Source organism: Ranitomeya variabilis, chromosome 1 (assembly GCF_051348905.1).
Source record: "Ranitomeya variabilis isolate aRanVar5 chromosome 1, aRanVar5.hap1, whole genome shotgun sequence".
In the NCBI taxonomy this organism is placed as follows: Eukaryota; Metazoa; Chordata; class Amphibia; order Anura; family Dendrobatidae; genus Ranitomeya; species Ranitomeya variabilis.
The window spans coordinates 705,956,978-705,975,361 of NC_135232.1; the positions used below are offsets into that span (position 1 = coordinate 705,956,978).

The window sequence follows — 18,384 nt, forward strand, 5'->3', positions numbered from 1 at the left end:
AAAATTCAGAAACAACTCCAAAATTCTGGAAATCTATTATGGTTGTATGACATGGACATGACTGTCTGCCTCCAAGACTGCAACACACATTTCTAGATAAGAAACTTTGACTCCGATTCATTTGCATTTTTTTTTTTGTTTAATTCGGTTTTTTTTGGTCTTTTCTTGCCTAGATGTATTTTGTTCCAAATTCATCGTAATGGCGCACATTACTAGATGAATATTCTGTCAACACAAAGAAGCTTTTTTTGTGCCTTTTTAGAGTTAAAAATTAACCAAAATTTTTAAATGACACGTGTTAGCAAAAAATTATATTTGTGCCAAAAAAAAGACATAAAATTGCAAATTTATGAATTGGAAGAAAACTGCTGGAAATGATTATTGAAGAACAAAAAAAAGTGATAGAGTTTTAAAAAAGGAAGAAAAACATGCAAAACGTATAATAAAATGCTGCAAAAAAAAAAAAAAAAAAAGGACGTACAAATTCATTGCTGAATTGCCCCTTTGTTTTTAAAGAAGCTGTTCACATCTCATAAATCATTTTCGGACTGGTCAGGGCCTGAAATCAGGGACCCCCAATGATTCTGAGTTTTCCATGCACATTGCATATCCTGGAAGTACAGGAAACTTGCAGCTGGTACCATTCACTTAAATAACCCTATAAATAGATGGCCACTGATCTGAATAACGCCAGGTCCAGATGGCCCTGGATTCTCTCATCCGAGAGATTTGGGCCAATTATGCTAATGACATGCTGATCAGAGTGTAAGCACAGTGTGCTCCGATTTTGTCAGATAAGAATATGGCAAAAAAAATTCTCCATTCTGTGAATGCATGGAAATCGGATTGCACTCATATGTCATCCAAGTGCAGTCTGATGTTTCCCCAGCACTTATTTACTTGCGATACGAAAATTGGATCAAACTCGAGCATGCAGCAATTTTTTTCCTGTCCATGGAAAAAAATTGGACATGTGCATGGCCCTATAGGCTATCATTGGTCCGCATATGATCCGATGTTTTCTCGGATCGCACTAGGGCTGAAAATACCCTCGTCTGCAGCTGCCCTAATACTGCATTTCCCAATCAGCTGATCATCGTAGTGGATCTCAATTATAAAAATGGGGTCTGTGTGATGAGACGACCCCTCTACATCTGCTGCTATCACTGATTTTCTCCAGAGAAATCTCCTTATTAATAATCTCTCATTTTTGATCTTGTGCGATCCCACATTATTCTGAAGTTGTACAGAGGGTGAGACTTTTCGGATTATCGTAAAGCAGATTACTCGCTGCATTACTGAAGCTTAGAGCACTTGATAAGGAAAGCAAAAAACGTACCCACTCATAAAATCTCCAAATATATAAAGTCCATTTAAGTTTGGATACTCGCAGCCGCGGTACACGTATCCGCCAGTGACGGATTTTCCAACTTTATGGGGGTAGGCATAAATCGGAAGAACGTCATCTGCACAAAAACATATTCAGTAATTAAAAAAAAATAAACAAACATATAAACTGGTAAAAAAAAAACTTAAATTATGCTTTTGTTATTTAATTTCTGTCTCTTAGCGCTGCAGGGGGTGAACAGTTGCCTATGTTGACCAAAGCAACCAATCACCGTGCAGCTTTCATTTGAAATTCTGCTCATAAAAAATGAAAGTGGCACTGTGAATGGTTGCTAAAGTGTAGCCCCCATTGCTGCGTTCTGAACAAGGCCTTATGGTTACCAAATTTAACATACACACATTAATAAAACAAAACATCTTAAATATTAGACTTCCCCTCTTAACATGCCTTCAGTTACAAAATTTTGATTTGGTAACCATTAAGTCTCATTCATAACGGCAGCAATGGGAGCTGCATTATTGTATCTGTGTTGTCCATAGCAACCAATCACAGTACAACTTTCATTTCTTAAGAGCAGAATATGAGATGAAAGCTGCGCTGTGACTGGTTGCTATGCACAATCAACAGCCCATTGCTGCCGTTGGAATAAGGCCTATGGCTACCAAATCTAATGTACTAAGTAACTACACACACAGTTAAAAACAAAAGCATCTTAAAGGGGAAGTCTGTATTAAACATCCCATGTGTTGTGCAGCAAATATAGACTCAGCCACTCGAGTCTCCTAAACTACCACTATGGCGATATTCTGCCCCTCTCCTGCATTTTTAACATGACTATTATCAACTTTTATAACAGTTGTGAACATAAATTAGCCTCTGCCAGGCATCTGGGCAGTGACGTATCCAGATTGATGTCCGCCATGCAGCCTTGTGTAACCCTGGCCAGGAAAAATGAATGTTTGCATGCATGCTCAGGATGACTTAGGGCTGCGTGGAAGATGACAATCACACCAAGGTAGGTGCGATTACACTGCCTTTGGTGGGACTACTAAACAAGTTGACTTTGGGCACAAAGTTAATCCTGACAGGGACATCATCAGAGGCATGCTAGAAATGAAGAAAAGGGGGCAGAACATCATTTATGCCCCTTTCACACATCAGGTTTTTTTGCCATCAGTCGTAATCTGGCAAATTTTGAAAAAACTGATCCGTTTTTTTCTCAGACTTCTATTAGCAACGGATGGCCTCATGTTTCATCCGTCGTTTGCCGGATCCATTGAAAATTGTTTGTCCGGCGGCCGGAGACTACGGACAAAGTAACGCTTTTTGTGTACATCGAAAAAATGGACAGCGATGGATCCGTCGCTGTCCGTCGCTTGCTAGAATGAAAGCCTATGGATTCAGTTTTTTTTAAACTGAGCATGCTCCGATCCAATTAACCAGATCAGAATAGTTGGATCCAGCCAAAAAACGAATCAATCGCATCAGTTTTTCACAATATGCGACGGATCCGTCGGGCCAACGGATTGTGACTGACGGCAAAAAACTGATGTGTGAAAGGGGCCTAAGTTGATAGTTTGGGAAGTTTAAATCATGAGACAGGTTACCTTTAAAGGGGATCCTTCACTTGCCATAAATATGTATTTTTTATACCTGGTGTAAATGCCGCTGTTCTCCTGAATTCGGCGCTGTTTTTCTTTTGTTCCTGGGCCTCTTTATTCCTCAGATATGGCCCTTTCTTCCCTGTATATAAATCTAAGTCTTGTTAGGCAACTGGGCTTGGAACACAAAGAAGACCCTGCCCACTTGGCCTAAGAGTCTAGATTTACATACTAGGAAGAAGGGGCCATATCTCAGGAATCGAGTGACGTAGAAACAAAAGAAAAACAGAGCCGAATTCAGGAGAACAGCGGCATTTACACAAGGTAAAAAAATTAAATATTTATGGCAAGTGAGACATGTCCTCTTTACCCCAATCATACTGCACATTCTTAAAATAAAAAGTAAATCCGGTCTTCAATCAAATCCCAAAAAGGGGAAGATTTTGGCAATGTGGTCTTAGCCGGATCATAATGACTTTGGGACTTCGTTGAAAATCTCGCAGTAAACTGCTGCACTTTGCATGCATACTCCAAGATGTGATCTCAGAATCTCACAGAAATGGTGGGAGTTGCTAAGGAGACTTCAAACCACAGACCCTGAAATCTGCAGATTTCTTAAAGAGAATCAGTCAGGGCCTGACATGAATAAAACATTCCACAATGTGAATGCGAGGCTGCCGCTTCTGGTAAACTTTCCACCTCATGTAGTGTGCGATCTACTCTGTTTTTACAATGAGACCTTATGGGTGATTTATGCCACTATATCGCTTACAGTGTCATATATCAGAGCTTTTTATTGGAGGTGTATGTCAATAGTGTGTAGCCAGATTTTTTAACCCTCTTCCCGACCAGACAATTTGTAAATTTTTTTGCGTCTTTGATTTCATCCAAGAAACAACTCTTTTATTGTTCTGACAACATTTGCTTTCTTTTTTTCCTACAGGACAAGTTCTAGTTTGAATGACACCATTCATTTTATCATATAACGTACTGAAAAACAGAAAAAAAAATTCCAAGTGCAGTAACATTTTGAAACCCCTCCCGAAAAAAAAAACAAAAAAATGCAATTCCGCCACGGAGTTCAGTCTGAGGTAAAAATGACCTGGAAAAATGATTCTCCACGTCAGTATTGCCGTGGTGATAAACTTGTATATATTTTTTTTCAGTGGTTAAAAAAAATATATATATTTTTATACATCGGAATTTTGCAGGTGTGGAAAAACTGAACATGCTTTTGATTATTCTCTTTTTTTATTATTATTTTTTTTAACTGGGAATCCAATTTTGTATGTTTTTTTTGTATTTAAAACGTCTTTATACATAATGTGGCATTGGCGTATTTGTTAAAAGCATGAGATCTCGCTTTTTGCCAGTCTGGGGGGCCAGCAGGGCGTCCTGGGATTACATTCTACATGCCCAAATTTCGTAATGCGGAAGTTCGGACTTGACATATGCTATAAAGTAGGGTCCGTTAGGTTGGCATTAGGGACCCTTCTAATGCTATTAAGGGAGATATCCTGCTTTAATTAGTGGGGTAACCAGGCAGAAAGCGTTCAATTCCCCTGCAGCACCCCCACAGGAACAGGATAAATTAAGCATTACACAGTTCCTACCAAAATCCTATTTACCTGGAGCCATAACAGACAGCAGCTTCTAAAATGTCAAAGTAAAACCTTTTGTGAACTTTTCATTGGATTTCCCCTATAAATAAAGATCATATAGTCATGATTGGAAGAAGTGCGGCCACGCAATCTGCAGTCATTACCTAGAGAAGAATTGGCGCACAGCTTTTTATCATAGCAGCTGAAGCCTTCCCTGGCTCTCCAGCCATAATTTTTTCCTTTCTCTACAATGTCGACTTCTTCGAATTTATTCTGTCCTACATCTCCACAGAACAGGCGTCCTTTCCCTTCCTTTGTATGGGGGTCTCCCCTATCAAATGAGCAGCGCCACATGTTCCTCACCCCATATGCATAAATTTCGGGCCTGGCCAATGGGTCATTGACAAACGGGTTGTCTGGTGGGATTCGGTAAAGAGGTCCGTGGTTGTTATGATTCACGTCAATACGGAGGACTTTGCCTAATAATGTCGATCTGGAAATGAAAGGAGAAAAAAAGAGAAGACAGAATAAAAAAAAAAATATGCAGGCAAGAAAAAAAAAAAAGTGTTTGACCTGAGCGTGCCCACTCTACAATGCCCAACATCTTCCTTACCTCTTTTGGGCTCTGAAAAGTGAAGACCTCCACGTTCTCTCTACCCGTGCATTTGAATAAGAAATATTCTCCTTTTTCAGCCTTGTTCACACAAGTGGAATTTACGGTAAATATTCAGACCGCAATGCCCGATCTGGCAATGGCTCTTCCAACCGATACTTAGAGCCTCATATGTGTCTATGAGGTTTTATGTTTGGGTGGGGAGACCTGCGGTCAGTCCAGGCATTGCGGTCTGTACTGTGAAATATAAACATATGAACCATCCTAAGGGGTTGTCAAAAATTAAAAAAAAAACATGGCTGCCTGAGTCCAAAAATGGCATGTTTTTACTGCAGCTCAGGATCACTTTAACCTCTCTGCACCCCTTTCGTAACTGCACAGCACAGTCAGTGATGTTCCGTATGGAGAAGGTTAAGGAGGGGACTACAAAAATAAAGTAAAAATGCCAAAAATAATGTTTTAAAAATTCTTTAAAAAAAAAATCCCAAAATGTTTAAAATCTCCCCTTTTTTTCAATTAAAAATTAAGAAATATACCGTAACAAATAACAATATTTGGTATTGTTGTATATAATCAAACTATCAAAATATTAAATTATTTAACCCATAAGGTAAATGTTAAAAATAAAAAAATAGAAAAAGTGCTAGAATTGCCATTTTTTGGTCATCGCACTTCCCAAAAAATGCAAAATAAGGGATCAAAATGTTGATTATAAGCCAAAATTGTACCAAAGACTAGAGGTCAGCGATAATGACAGTCATAATGGCAATTGGTCCTTGTCCTCCAGAAGGTTCTAGGCAAACAAGACTTTGGAGAAACGGAACCAAGGATGGGGGCGACATTAGAACAAAAACTTAAAAAAAGCCTACTAGAGTCTGAAAAAAAAAGGAAACAAAATCTTTAATAATGGGTAAAGCTGAATACGGTATATACTCTGTCTTGCTTTCCAGGTTCTACTGATTGTATTATGTATCTGGAGGACACATAGCTAGTAAATGATTAAAAACAGAACACAGTTCAAATTCCCTCAGGATATATATGAATGTTCTTACTTGTTCTGAGCATTTCCAAACTTTCCAAACGGATCTCCAGCCATGCCTCCATCTCCAATAAATATATAGAGGTAGCCGTCATCTCCAAAGAGCACCTCCCCGCCATTGTGATTAGAGGCCGGTTCCTCCACTTCCAAGATTATCCTAATGATATCAGCAAAATTAAGTAATTCAAATGTTTATTCTCATTACTTACAATCAGATGCCCTGACTGTCCCATTAGAGTGCAAGATGATAATAATAATAATATAATAATAATCTTTATTTTTATATAGCGCTAACATATTCCGCAGCGCTTTACAATTTTGCACACATTATCATCGCTGTCCCTGATGGGGCTCACAATCTAAATCCCCTATCAGTATGTCTTTTTTTGAATGTGGGAGGAAACCGGAGTACCTGGAGGAAACCCACGCAAACACAGGGAGAACATACAAACTCTTTGCAGATGTTGTCCTGAGTGGGATTAGAACCTAGGACTCCAGCGCTGCAAGGCTGCTGTGCTAACCACTGCGCCACCGTGCTGTGATGATCCTCAAATGGACCCAGGTTCTGACACCTTAGTGGACCCAAGGGTCCAGCAGAAGATAAGCAGATGACATTGGAGCTAATCATGTCACCAAGGTCTATTTCTTATAGGATGATTCACAAATAATCTACATGTCCTGGGTATACAGTGATAGTGGACATACACAGTGTCAAGAGGGTCCATCAGAATAATTTCCAAGGAATCACGGCTGGCCACTGTCAGTGGTGTGGAGTGCGACCATGGGGACCTCTGTCCCATTCAAAATGTGGCTCTTCAGAGCCAAGTTCTTAATATCGCTGGGGGGTCCCAAAGATTGAACCCCCAATGATCAGTAAGTTATCCCCTCTCCTATGGATAGGAAATGGCTTTCAATTGTGGGAATATACTTTTAATGTAACATACAGTCTATCATTTTTTATGTAATGTACCCGCTGATTACAGCCGATTTCTGACCCGCATTGCCACTTTTTTTAGTGAGACATTGTTTTTTTCTCTTTCCTAAAAATAAATATAAATAAATAAATATATATATATATATATATATATAGTGTGTATATATATATAGATATATATATTTTTTTTTTACAGGCTCCTAATTTAGAGGGGGAACATTAGGATCATATGGTAAACTCTTTAACACAAAATGAACACACACAAAGCCTTAAAATTAAAGGAAACCATTATTCCCCCGGACATCACATTTCCATTATTTTCCTGGCATAAAATTTATGTAAAAGGAGGGGACCTCTAAAAAATGGCAGCAAAATGCTATGTTTTTATTATGCCACGGAGGTTCCAGACAAGTGGCGCAGTGCCCAGATGAGCAGCGCTGGTGAATACTTGCGGAAAATTACCTCTCTGAGCTGTGATCGACCATGTTCATGTCGTGAGCGGAAACTCTGAACTCGCTGATTCGTATGATCTCATCAAAGCCAATTTCCACCGAGTAATAAACATAGACTTTGCCGTTATGTCTGAAGTTTGGATGGAAAGCAATTCCTAGAAAACCTCGCTCATCGCCTTCCCAGGGCGAGGTCAGGACGGCTTGGGAGATATTTAAAAATGGCTTTTCCAGTCTGGAACGATCGGGGAGATAGGTCCAAACTAGACCAACCTGCTCCGCCACAAAGAAGCGATGTGTACCATCGTTGGCGTGGACCATGGCCACGGGATTCTGGAGACCATTCGCCACTTCTTCCAGACATAGCTGCAGACAGCCCTCTGAGTCAGCCGTCACCAAGCCCAAGTTCTGGTTGAGTTTCGTGTTCACTAACAAACGAGGAAAACAGTAATCGGTGTCGTCTAGAGCCAAGTGGCGGCAGAATTTGGCCATGTTCCCTTCCAAAGCCAATAAATCTTTGTCAGACGTCATGTATCTAAAAAGCGATCTGCATTTTTTCCAGACATCCGAGCAATAATCTTCACAGAGGCCAGCCATTGAACGCATGGGTGTGCTGGGGTCTTCAGCATCGTATAAGTGAGCAGCATACGGCGAGCACTCCTACAATGGCAAAAGAATAAAAGGAAAAGTAAGCAGCGCCATTTTTTGTACAGATTCGTAGAATACAGAGATGAGCAACGGACTCTGCATACTTGAGTGGTATAAAGCTATTCAGGCAAATTATCCTGAAAAGTTATGTGGATGGCCCTGGGCGATATGTGGCTGGTCATGGGCGGGATATGTGGATGGCCATGGGCAGTTATCTGGGTGGCCATGGGCGGTTATGTGGATGCCCTGGGCGGGATCTATGGATGGCCCTGGGCGGTTATCTGGGTGGCCAAGGGCAGTTATGTGAAGTGCCATGGGCAGATATGTGGATGGCCCTGGGCGATATGTGGGTGGCCATTGGCAGATATCTGGATGCTTATGGCCATAGGTGGTTATGTGGGTGGCCATGGGCGAATATGTAGATGGCCCTGGGCGATATGTGGGTGGCCATGGGTGGTTATGTGGGTGGCCATGGGCGGTTATGTGGATGGCCATGGGCGGTTAGCTGGGTGGCAATGGGTGGTTATTTGAATGGCCAAGGGTGGTTATGTGGAGGGCCATGGCTGGTTATGTGGGTGGCCATCGGCTGCAATGTGGGTGGCTTAGGTAAATAACTTAGGGCATCCAAGTTAATCCATTAGACTTTTTTATACATCATGTAAAAATGAGGGAACAAAAGCACAAAATGAGCTAAAACACGATATCTGCCGCCAAAAATTTAACCAGAGGCTGTTCAGGGAGGTCTACATTGAATATTTACTAGGTAATTACTGCGGCTTCTGCCTTGCCCCGTTTACATTTTTATCAATCAATGTGACACAGTGGTCTAGCTGGACGTGCAAGTTACAGGCAGCAGTACAGCATTTTAAAGTTACAAAAGGGGTGGTGGTAATTGCTTCATTTGGGTCCATGACTATTAGATGGAGAGGATGATGTTTTTGACCTTTCTTTTTTTCTAGAGGACTCCATTTTATGAGAGATCAATGTGCCCTTTATTAGCATAGCCTTCAGGGCATTTTTGAGTTATAAAAGGGGTGAAGGGTAATTCCCCCAGCATGGGCCTGAATAATTAGCTAGAGCAGATTACGACTACAAAGTGTATATTTTGTTCTGGAGGACCTCACTTTGTTCGGTATCATGTAACACTTCCTCCTGTGGAGGCACTGCAGAGAAAATAAAAACCTCTTGCTAGGTTTCCCTACAGATAGTTTGTTTCTGAAGTTTCAAGCAGCCTCTGCTAGGTTTCCCTACAGAATATTCCTGGGGCTCCAAGCAGCCTCTGTCAGATTTCGCTACAGCTTATTCCTGGGGCTTCAAGCAGCCTCTGACAGGTTTCTCTACAGATTATTCCTGGGGCTCCAAGTGGCCTCTGCCAGGTTTCCCTACAGCTTATTCCTGGGGCTCCAAGCAGCCTCTGCCAGGTTTCTCTACAGCTTATTCCTGGGGCTCCAAGCAGCCTCTGCCACGTTTCCTTACAGCTTATTCCTGGGGCTCCAAGCAGCCTCTGCCAGGTTTCCCTACAGCTTATTTCTGGGACTCCAAGCAGCCTCTGTCAGGTTTCCTTACAGATTATTTGTGGGACTCCAAGCAGCCTCTGTCAGGTTTCCCTACAGATTATTCCCGGGGCTCCAAGCAGCCTCTGCCAGGTTTTCGTACAGCTTATTTCTGGGACTCCAAGCAGCCTCTGCCAGGTTTCCCAGCCTCTGCCAGGTTTCCCTACAGCTTATTCCTTGGGCTCCAAGCAGCCTCTGCCAGCTTTCCCTACAGTTTATTCCTGGGGCTCCAAGCAGCCTCTGCCAGGTTTCCCTACATAGTCTTCCTGGTGCTCCAAGCAGCCTCTGCCAAGTTTCCCTACAGTTTATTTCTGGGATTCCAAGCAGCCTCTGCCAGGTTTCCCTACATAGTCTTCCTGGTGCTCCAAGCAGCCTCTGCCAGGTTTCCCTACAGATTAATCCTGGAACTCCAAAGCAGCCTCTGCCAGGTTTCCCTACAGATTATTCCTGGGACTCCAAGCAGCCTCTGCCAGGTTTCCCTACAGCTTATTTATTTGGCTCCAAGCAGCCTCTGCCAGGTTTCCCTACAGATTATTCCTGGGACTCCAAGCAGCCTCTGCCAGGTTTCCCTACAGATTAATCCTGGGACTCTGAGCAGCCTCTACGAATGGTCCGATTGCATCTTCTGACATAAACAAACATAGTTACTTACCGATAACGGTATTTCTCAGAGCCCATGACAGCACTACCAGAGAGAGGGGATCCGCCCTTCAGGGACAGGAAACCTATAGGATAAAAGGGCGGTACCTCTCCCCTGCATCAGTTTGGTTTACAGAGCATCGGAGGTCCTCCAGGTTAGTGACAACAAGAAAAATATACACTTTTAATATATTACTTATCAGGTATACACCGTGCCTGTATTAGAAAAACACACTTCATTTAAATAAAAGTGCTCACCGCACACGTGATGAGGGGGGGAATAAGCAGGTGCTGTCATGGGCTCTGAGAAATACCGTTATCGGTAAGTAACTATGCTTTTTCTCAGTCGCCCATGACAGCACTACCAGAGAGAATTGCAGAGATTATTGCTTAGGGAGGGACCACAGCCTGCAGAACCCTTCTTCCGAAGGTTAAGTCAGATGAAGGTCTAAACGGTAGTGTCTAAAAAAGGTTGAAGGTGATGACCAGGTGGCCGCCTTACAGATTTGGTCTATTGATACCTCCGACCTTTCGGCCCAGGAGGTCGCCATAGCTCTTTTAGAGTGCGCTTTCAGCCCCTCGGGAACTGTGTTTCCTGTGGACGAGTACGCCAAGGCTATCGCATCTGTTATCCAGCGTGCTATAGTGCCCTTGGAAGCTTTGAGTCCTTTCCTGGGTCCCTGGAAACAGACAAAAAGACCTTTCCTTCCTATGCCGCTGGGTAGATTCTAAGTATTGAGCTAGACACCTCCTCACATCTAGTGTGTGGAATTTTTCCTCTTTCTTATTTTTTTTGGATTTAGGCAGAAGGAAGGAAGGATTATCTCCTGGGATCTATGAAATTTGGACGCAACCTTGGGTAGATAGGGTTATCCTGAGAACAGACCCTGCCTATCATCCAGGATTTGTGTAAAGGGAGGTTTTGCAGATAGGGCCTGGAGATCACTTATTCTACGGGCAGATGTTAAGGCTGTTAGAAGGGCCATTTAAGTGATAAAGTTTTAAGGGATAATGAATCTATAGGCTCAAACGGGGGTTCTGTTAGAGCTGACAAGACTAGGTTTAAGTCCCAAGTTGGTAGTCTTTTTATGTTTATGGGTTTTGATCTTATAGCAGCTTTGATAAACCGTGTCACCCATGGATTAGCAGCTATGTTTTCACTGTATAATGCCCCCAAGGCCGCTATTTGCACTTTCAGGGTGCTTACTGAGAGTCCCAGGTCTAAACCTTTTTGTAGAAATTCTAGCACCTTAGGAATTTGGACCTCATCTTGTAATTTCACCCCAGAGGTGGACAGAAACTTTTTCCAGGTTTTGCCGTATATTTTGGTGGTTACCGTTTTCCTACTTTTTAATAGTGTGGAAACTAATTTATCCGAAAAGCCCCTTCCTTTTAGTAGCGACCTCTCAAATTCCACGCTGTCAAGTGGAGATTCTCTGACTGAGGGTGGAGCACCGGTCCCTGTGATAGGAGGTCCGGAAGATCCGGAAGGACCCAGGGATTGGTGACCGATAGCATCCTCAGCCAGGAAAACCAGGTCCTTTTAGGCCAAAAGGGGGCTATTCGGATGATTCTCGCCCTGTCCTGTCTGATTTTCCGCAGAACTGCCGGAATAAGTATAGGAGGGGGAAAAGCGTATGCGAGACCCTGAGTCCAGGGAATTGTGAATGCATCCAGTGCCCGAGGCCCCCCCCCCCCCCCCCCTTGGGTCTAGAGAACAAAAGTCTTTTACATCGGCGAAAAGATCTATTACAGGGACCCCCCAAAGCTTTGCAATCTGATCGAAAACGCTTTGATTCAGAATCCGTTCCCCCTGCCTTAAATGGGTACGGCTTAAGAAGTCTGCTTTCTGATTTTCTACTCCTCTTATGTGTAGTGAGGAAAGGGATAGGAAGTTGTTCTCCGCTAAACTGAATATTTGAGAAGCGGCCTTCATAAGGGTATGAGATCTGGTCCCCCCCTGGTGATTCAGATAGGCGACCACTACCTGATTGTCCGAAAACACCCTGACATGACGCCCCTGTAGGTTGTGAAGGAAAGATAATGGAGCGCGGCCCACAGCCCAGAGTTCTTTTTGGTTTGAGGAAGCTTTGTATTCCTGACCACTCCAGATTCCCTGAGTGACATTGTTGCCCAGGTGAGCTCCCCAACCCGTGGGACTGGCATCTGTGGTAACTATTTGATGTACATCTATTACCCAAGGGACCCCTTTTGATAGGTTGTTGGGATGCAACCACCAAACTAGGGAATGAATAGTGGTTGAATTTAGAGTGATGTGGTCTTCTAGACGTCCCCTTAGTGTATTCTGATTCCTCAGAATGTCCCACTGGAGGTGTCTCGTTGCAGTTGTGCCCACTGGACTGCCGGGAGGCAGGCAGAAAGGGACCCCAGCAAAGACATTGCCCTTCTTAGGGTCATACGAGGGTTTGAGCGAGCTTTTGAGACAAGGTTTAGTATTTTTTGTTTTTTTCTGGTCTGGGAGGCGACATTCCTGTGTTATTCAGTCCAAGGTTAGGCAAAAAAATTCTTGAACTCTGGTCGGTTCTAGTTTTGATTTCTGAAGATTGATCAGCCAACCTAACTCTGTCAGAGTTTCTATCACTCTGTCGCATTGTTGACGACAGTGTTGGACGACTTTCTGATTGTAAGCAATTCAGCCCAAGTATGGAATTATCAAAATGTCTTTTTCTCTCAGGTGGGCCATCATTTCCGCAATCAATTTGGTAAATATGCGGGGTGCCACTGATATGCCAAAGGGAAGAGCTCTGTATTGATATTCACTTACTTCCCCTCCCATGACTACTGCTAGTCTGAGCTGGGAGTTCTTGTGGATGGGGACGTGATAATACGCGTCGCTGAAATCCAACACTATCATGAAACAGTCCAGAAACAGGTTTTTTTATTGTTGATTTTATTGACTCCATTTTGAACCTTTGGTTCTTTACATAGCTGTTCAGCTTCCTCAAATTTATTATCGTGCGGAAGGTTCCGTCTGGTTTTGGAACCAGGAACAACAGGGAATAAAAACCTGTTCCTTTTTCCTCTGTGGGAACTTCCTGGATAACAGTTTTGTTTAGGAGCTTCATAATTTCCTGTTCTAACGCCTGTTGTTGTTGCGGAGAGGATTTTAGCGGGGTGACCACATAATTTTGGGGAGGAAGAGAAGTAAAGTCTATTTGAAGTCCCGATTTTTATCAATTTCAATATCCAGACACTGGTTGAATTTTTTTCCCAGGCCGGGAGGAATTGAGATAACCTCCCTCCCACCCGGGAGGAGATGTCACTTAGTGGTCTTTTTATCTCTTGGGGAATTACCGAAAAGGAATCCCCTATCTCTCCTTTTCCCATCATCCCATCTGTTCTGCTCCCTTGGCGGCCGTCTCCGGAAAAATTTTCTATTCCGAAAGGGCCGTTTAGCAAATGGTGCGGCTAGGATGGGGAACCCTTTTTTCTTGTCTCCTGTTTTTTGTAAAATATCATCCAGGGTCTCCCCAAACAAAAATGTTCCTTCACAAGGGATTGAGCAAAGTTTCTGTTTGGTTTGTAGGTCGCCTGGCCAGCTCTTTAACCATAAGGTTCTACGGGCTGCATTTGATAGGGCTGCTTATTTAGAAGTGAGTTTAACAGAGTCAGCAGACGAGTCTGCGAGAAAGGCTGCCGCCCCTCTAATCATGGGAATAGATTCTATTAGTTTATTTCTCGACACGCCATCCCTTAGTTGTTTTTCCAAATTATCAATCCAAATCATTAGGGATCTAGAAGTGCATGCGGCAGCTATTGCCGGCCTTAAGCATCCGCCTGCCGACTCCCATGCCCCTTTAAGGAAGGTATCCACTCTTTTATCAAGAGGATCCTTCAGTGTCCCCAAAGGTTAAAGCACATTTTTTTGAGGCCTTAGCTACTGCTACGTCAAGTTTAGGGGCCTTATCCCATGAAGTCGAAGCCTCTTCGTCGAAGGGATATTTCCGTTTAAGGGATTGTACTGACGAGTTTTTTCTCTCTTGTTTTTCCCACTCCCTTTTAATAAAGGCTTGGATGTTTTCATTAATAGGAAATACCCTGCGCTTTTTTTGGCCTAATCCTTCAAACATTATGTCCTGTACTGTCTTGTCAGCCTGGGGATCTAGGACGCCCATGGTCGATCTTACTGCTTTCACAAGCGCATCGACTTCATCTAAAGGAAAGCAGTGGCGACCTCCACTCTCATTATCTGAGGAAGAGGAGGAGGAATCCCGTCTATCCGAGTCTCCAAAATCAGAGCTAGAGGAATCGGAGTGGGAATAGGGTATGGGTGTTTTTTCCTTAACATTTTCTCCTTTAAGGGATTTAAATGCTGTCTCTACCTCTGATTTTATTACTGATCGTAATTCAGAGGCGAAGTTAGGGGTTTCCTCACAGAGGACTTGTCCTATACAGGAATCACACAACTTCTTATCCCAGGACTGCGGTAAGGGTTTCTCACACAGTGGGCAGGTTCTGTGTTTAGTTTTCCCCGTTCTTTTCCTTGCCTAAAATAAACAGAGAAGAGGGGACCCCATTACGCTAGTGAACTTTCACGGAGATCACTCACCCATCTTGCGCAGCTACAGGTACCGGTTCTGGAGGAGGTGTAGGACCCTGTATCAGATCCGTAGGTGGTGGTGTCGGCTGGTTCACAACACTGGAGCCTTTGCTACGCTGTGTAGAATGGCTGCTGGACCGGGTATTGCGAGTGTCGGCGGAGGACCTCTTCCTTTGTACATCTGGCTTACGTTGGTGGTGGCGCTGCTGCTGCGGCTGTAGTGGCTGCGGCGGCTGGAGCTGCTGATCGCTGTCCTCCATAGCTGTGGACGGCATGCAGCAATGAATTGCTCCTCACTCCTCTTTTTAAGCCTGGCGCCAACACCAGCCCCCTCCTCCAAAGCTGATTCACCGGGAAAGCGCTGATCTCCATTTTTTTTTCCCTTCCTTCTCTTCTGCGCATGCGTGCACTGCCTGGGACCCGGAAATGTAAAGGCACTATATCCGGGGCAACCCCGGAAGTGCCCATCTGCTTGCTGTCTTCCTGGCGTCCGGGTCCCTGAAGCCCCTACTTCCTATCCGGAGTGGCGGCTGCGCTTCCCCCCGCGCACTCTGCAGACCCATCGGTCCCAGCAGTGGCGGCTTCGGACACCGCACCAGCCGGAACAGGGGCCTCCCCGCTGCCATAACCCGACTGGCCGGCTCCGGGTTCTCAGGTACCGATTCCTAGGAGGTTCCGCATCAGGGACAGGAAACCAAACTGATGCAGGGGAGAGGTACCGCCCTTTTATCCTATAGGTTTCCTGTCCCTGAAGGGCGGATCCCCTCTCTCTGGTAGTGCTGTCATGGGCGACTGAGAAATTGTGAATTTCCCTTTAATCCTTCAGACTTCTTCTCTTACATTTTACTGTAAATTATGCTTGTTTTTTCCTCCTTTAGACCTGGAACATAACGTGATCTCCTGAGATGTTCTCCTGAGATTGTAGATAATCTCTCACTTGGTAACCACCTCTGGCAACATATGAGTCACATGTTAGTGCATGATAACACTTGTAATCCTTTATCTGGCGCCATAACAGATCTGCTGTTATAGCAGTCCTATATATCAGCTGTTGCTCTGCCTCCTGCTGGGACTTTGCTTGCCCACCTCATGGTGTGAGCATGCATGTGTTTTTCAATGGGAAGAGGGAAGTCATTGCCAGACATTTCTGGTTGTTTATTTTCCATGAGACTAAAGGTGAGGCATGTTGAAATCCAACATATCCGATCCTTCTATTACTGAACGTCTGTCACCGAGGAACCTTCTGATACTTGAGAGAATTGGTTTATCTTCTCAATAATGGAAGGCTTCTTTGTTGTTTTTGGAATTTTGGAAGCAAGAATGGGAATTCTTCACATCTTATTGGACACGCCTGCCAAGAGATGCTTCAGACAGAGCCTAACCCTGTCCTATTACATAGACTTCAGCATGGCATTTCTTAAACTTGGTTATTACCCATTGCCCCAAGAAAATGCGCCCTATTACCCATCATAGCTAGGCTTTCCATCTCGTGTGTTAAACATTCTGCCTGGCATAAAATATATTCATCATATTCTTTTGTATCATCGCATGGCAGAGATCACCTGACCCTATATCCAGTATCACCTGGCAGAGATCACATGACCCCATATTCAGTATCATGTGACCCCATATCCTGTGTCATCTGGCAAGGATCATGTGACCCAATATCCTCTATTACCTGGCCGAGATCACCTGACCCCATATCCTCTGTCATCTTGCAGAGATCACATGACCCCATATCTTCTATCACCTGGCAGAGATCACATGACCCCATAGCCTCTGTCACCTGGCAGAGATCACATGACCCCATAGCCTCTAGAATTTTGGGGCTACACAAGTATTTGACGAAAATATGGTGGAACATTTGAAGTCTGGAGGAGTATAAAAAAAGCGGGCTTTGTACCCCCACCATTTACGTATTCAAATCTTTCCAGCATGGGAAGCTGCCCCTGATTTTCAAAAACCCTGGGAGACCGGACTTGCTAAATGTTCCACCATTCTGATAGATATGCTCATTGAACATGAGCAGATTTTATTAAATAAAATAAATAATGAACTCAAAACCTGTGAAAACAAGTTAGTTGATTTTGACAAGGACACTGTGGTGAATCCTTTCAACTAAAATTGAAGAATTTGATTGACTCCTTTGAAAAGGAGGTCATCACTCGAAAGAGAAACAAATTTCATAGGGATAAATTAGACTACAATAACGGCAGGGCATACAAATGGGTCCATCGGGGTAATAAAAGACCCCCTCTTTTGATGGTCCAAGCAAGGCAGTTGAAAGTAATTTTGGACAGGAAATGTCCTCGAGTCATTTTTTATCATCAGATCCCAGCGACGCAGAAGGCGCCTCCGGAGGGGGCGCAGAAAAACAAGAATACAACAGAAAGAGGGGCAGAGGATACAAGAATTGGTCACCGTCATACAGGAGAGAAACCAGATTCATAAAGAAGAGATAAACACCACACTACAGGAAAATACCCAAGCAGGTAATTTACAAATTATTAATTTATCCTCTTATGTTCTGTCGGACTTGGAAACTAAGGTTCTATCGAGGGGCCTTTCCTTTCCCCTATGAATCCTCTTAACAAATTTGTTGTGGTTAAAGATCTGTACCTTTTCTGCCGACAACTAACTTTTAAACTTCTCTATCACCAACCGGCCCTACTGGACACATTCCCTGACAATGAGAAGCAATCCTTCCGTGACTTGCTGGATCTCTTGCAAGAAAATGAATCTTCAGATACAAGAAACAAATTTACTAGGCGACTTCCATCACAAGCCCGTACTTCTCCTTATTTCCTGCGGTCCAGATATTCTTTATAATAATAACAATCTTTATTTAGCGCTAACATATTACGCAGCGCTTTACAGTTTGTACACATTATCATCGCTGTCCCCGATGGGGCTCACAATCTAAATTCCCTATCAGTATGTCTTTGGAATGTGGGAGGAAACCGGAGTGCCCGGAGGAAACCCACGCAAACACGGAGAGAACATACAAACTCTTTGCAGATGTTGTCCAAGGTGGGATTAGAACCCAGGACTCCAGCACTGCAAGGCTGCTGTGCTAACCACTGCGCCACCATGCTGCCCTTCTTTGACACAGTTTGCAGAGGTATTGATAGATTGAAACCGGATTCTCATAGACAAAATTTCAGCAAAAATGAGAACAAAGCACTACAAGGTTTAAAAAACAACAAGGAATTTGTGGTACATGAGGCTGATAAGGAGGGAACGTTGTTTTGTGGCCACATGATCAATACTTAAGAGAAATTACACGCCAACATGGGAATGCTCATTGCTACACTGTATTACCGTCTGACCCCACCGCCTTTTTTAAGGACCAAGTGGATTGTCTTATTAACAGGGCTCTTCGTGACAACATTGTGTCC

General features: G+C 43.6%; 1 protein-coding gene across 1 annotated transcript in view; it reads right to left on the reverse strand.

The window, feature by feature from the left end:
- The window catches only part of HHIPL1 (HHIP like 1), a 54,812-nt gene that overhangs the window by 27,188 nt on the left and 9,240 nt on the right, over window positions 1-18,384 (reverse strand). The window contains exons 2-5 of the mRNA XM_077267349.1: window positions 7,599-8,245; window positions 6,216-6,359; window positions 4,715-5,043; window positions 1,340-1,466 (exon numbers count right to left, since the gene is read on the reverse strand). Of these exons, the coding sequence (XP_077123464.1) occupies window positions 1,340-1,466; window positions 4,715-5,043; window positions 6,216-6,359; window positions 7,599-8,245 (1,247 nt within the window). The remainder of the gene's footprint in view (window positions 1-1,339; window positions 1,467-4,714; window positions 5,044-6,215; window positions 6,360-7,598; window positions 8,246-18,384) is intronic.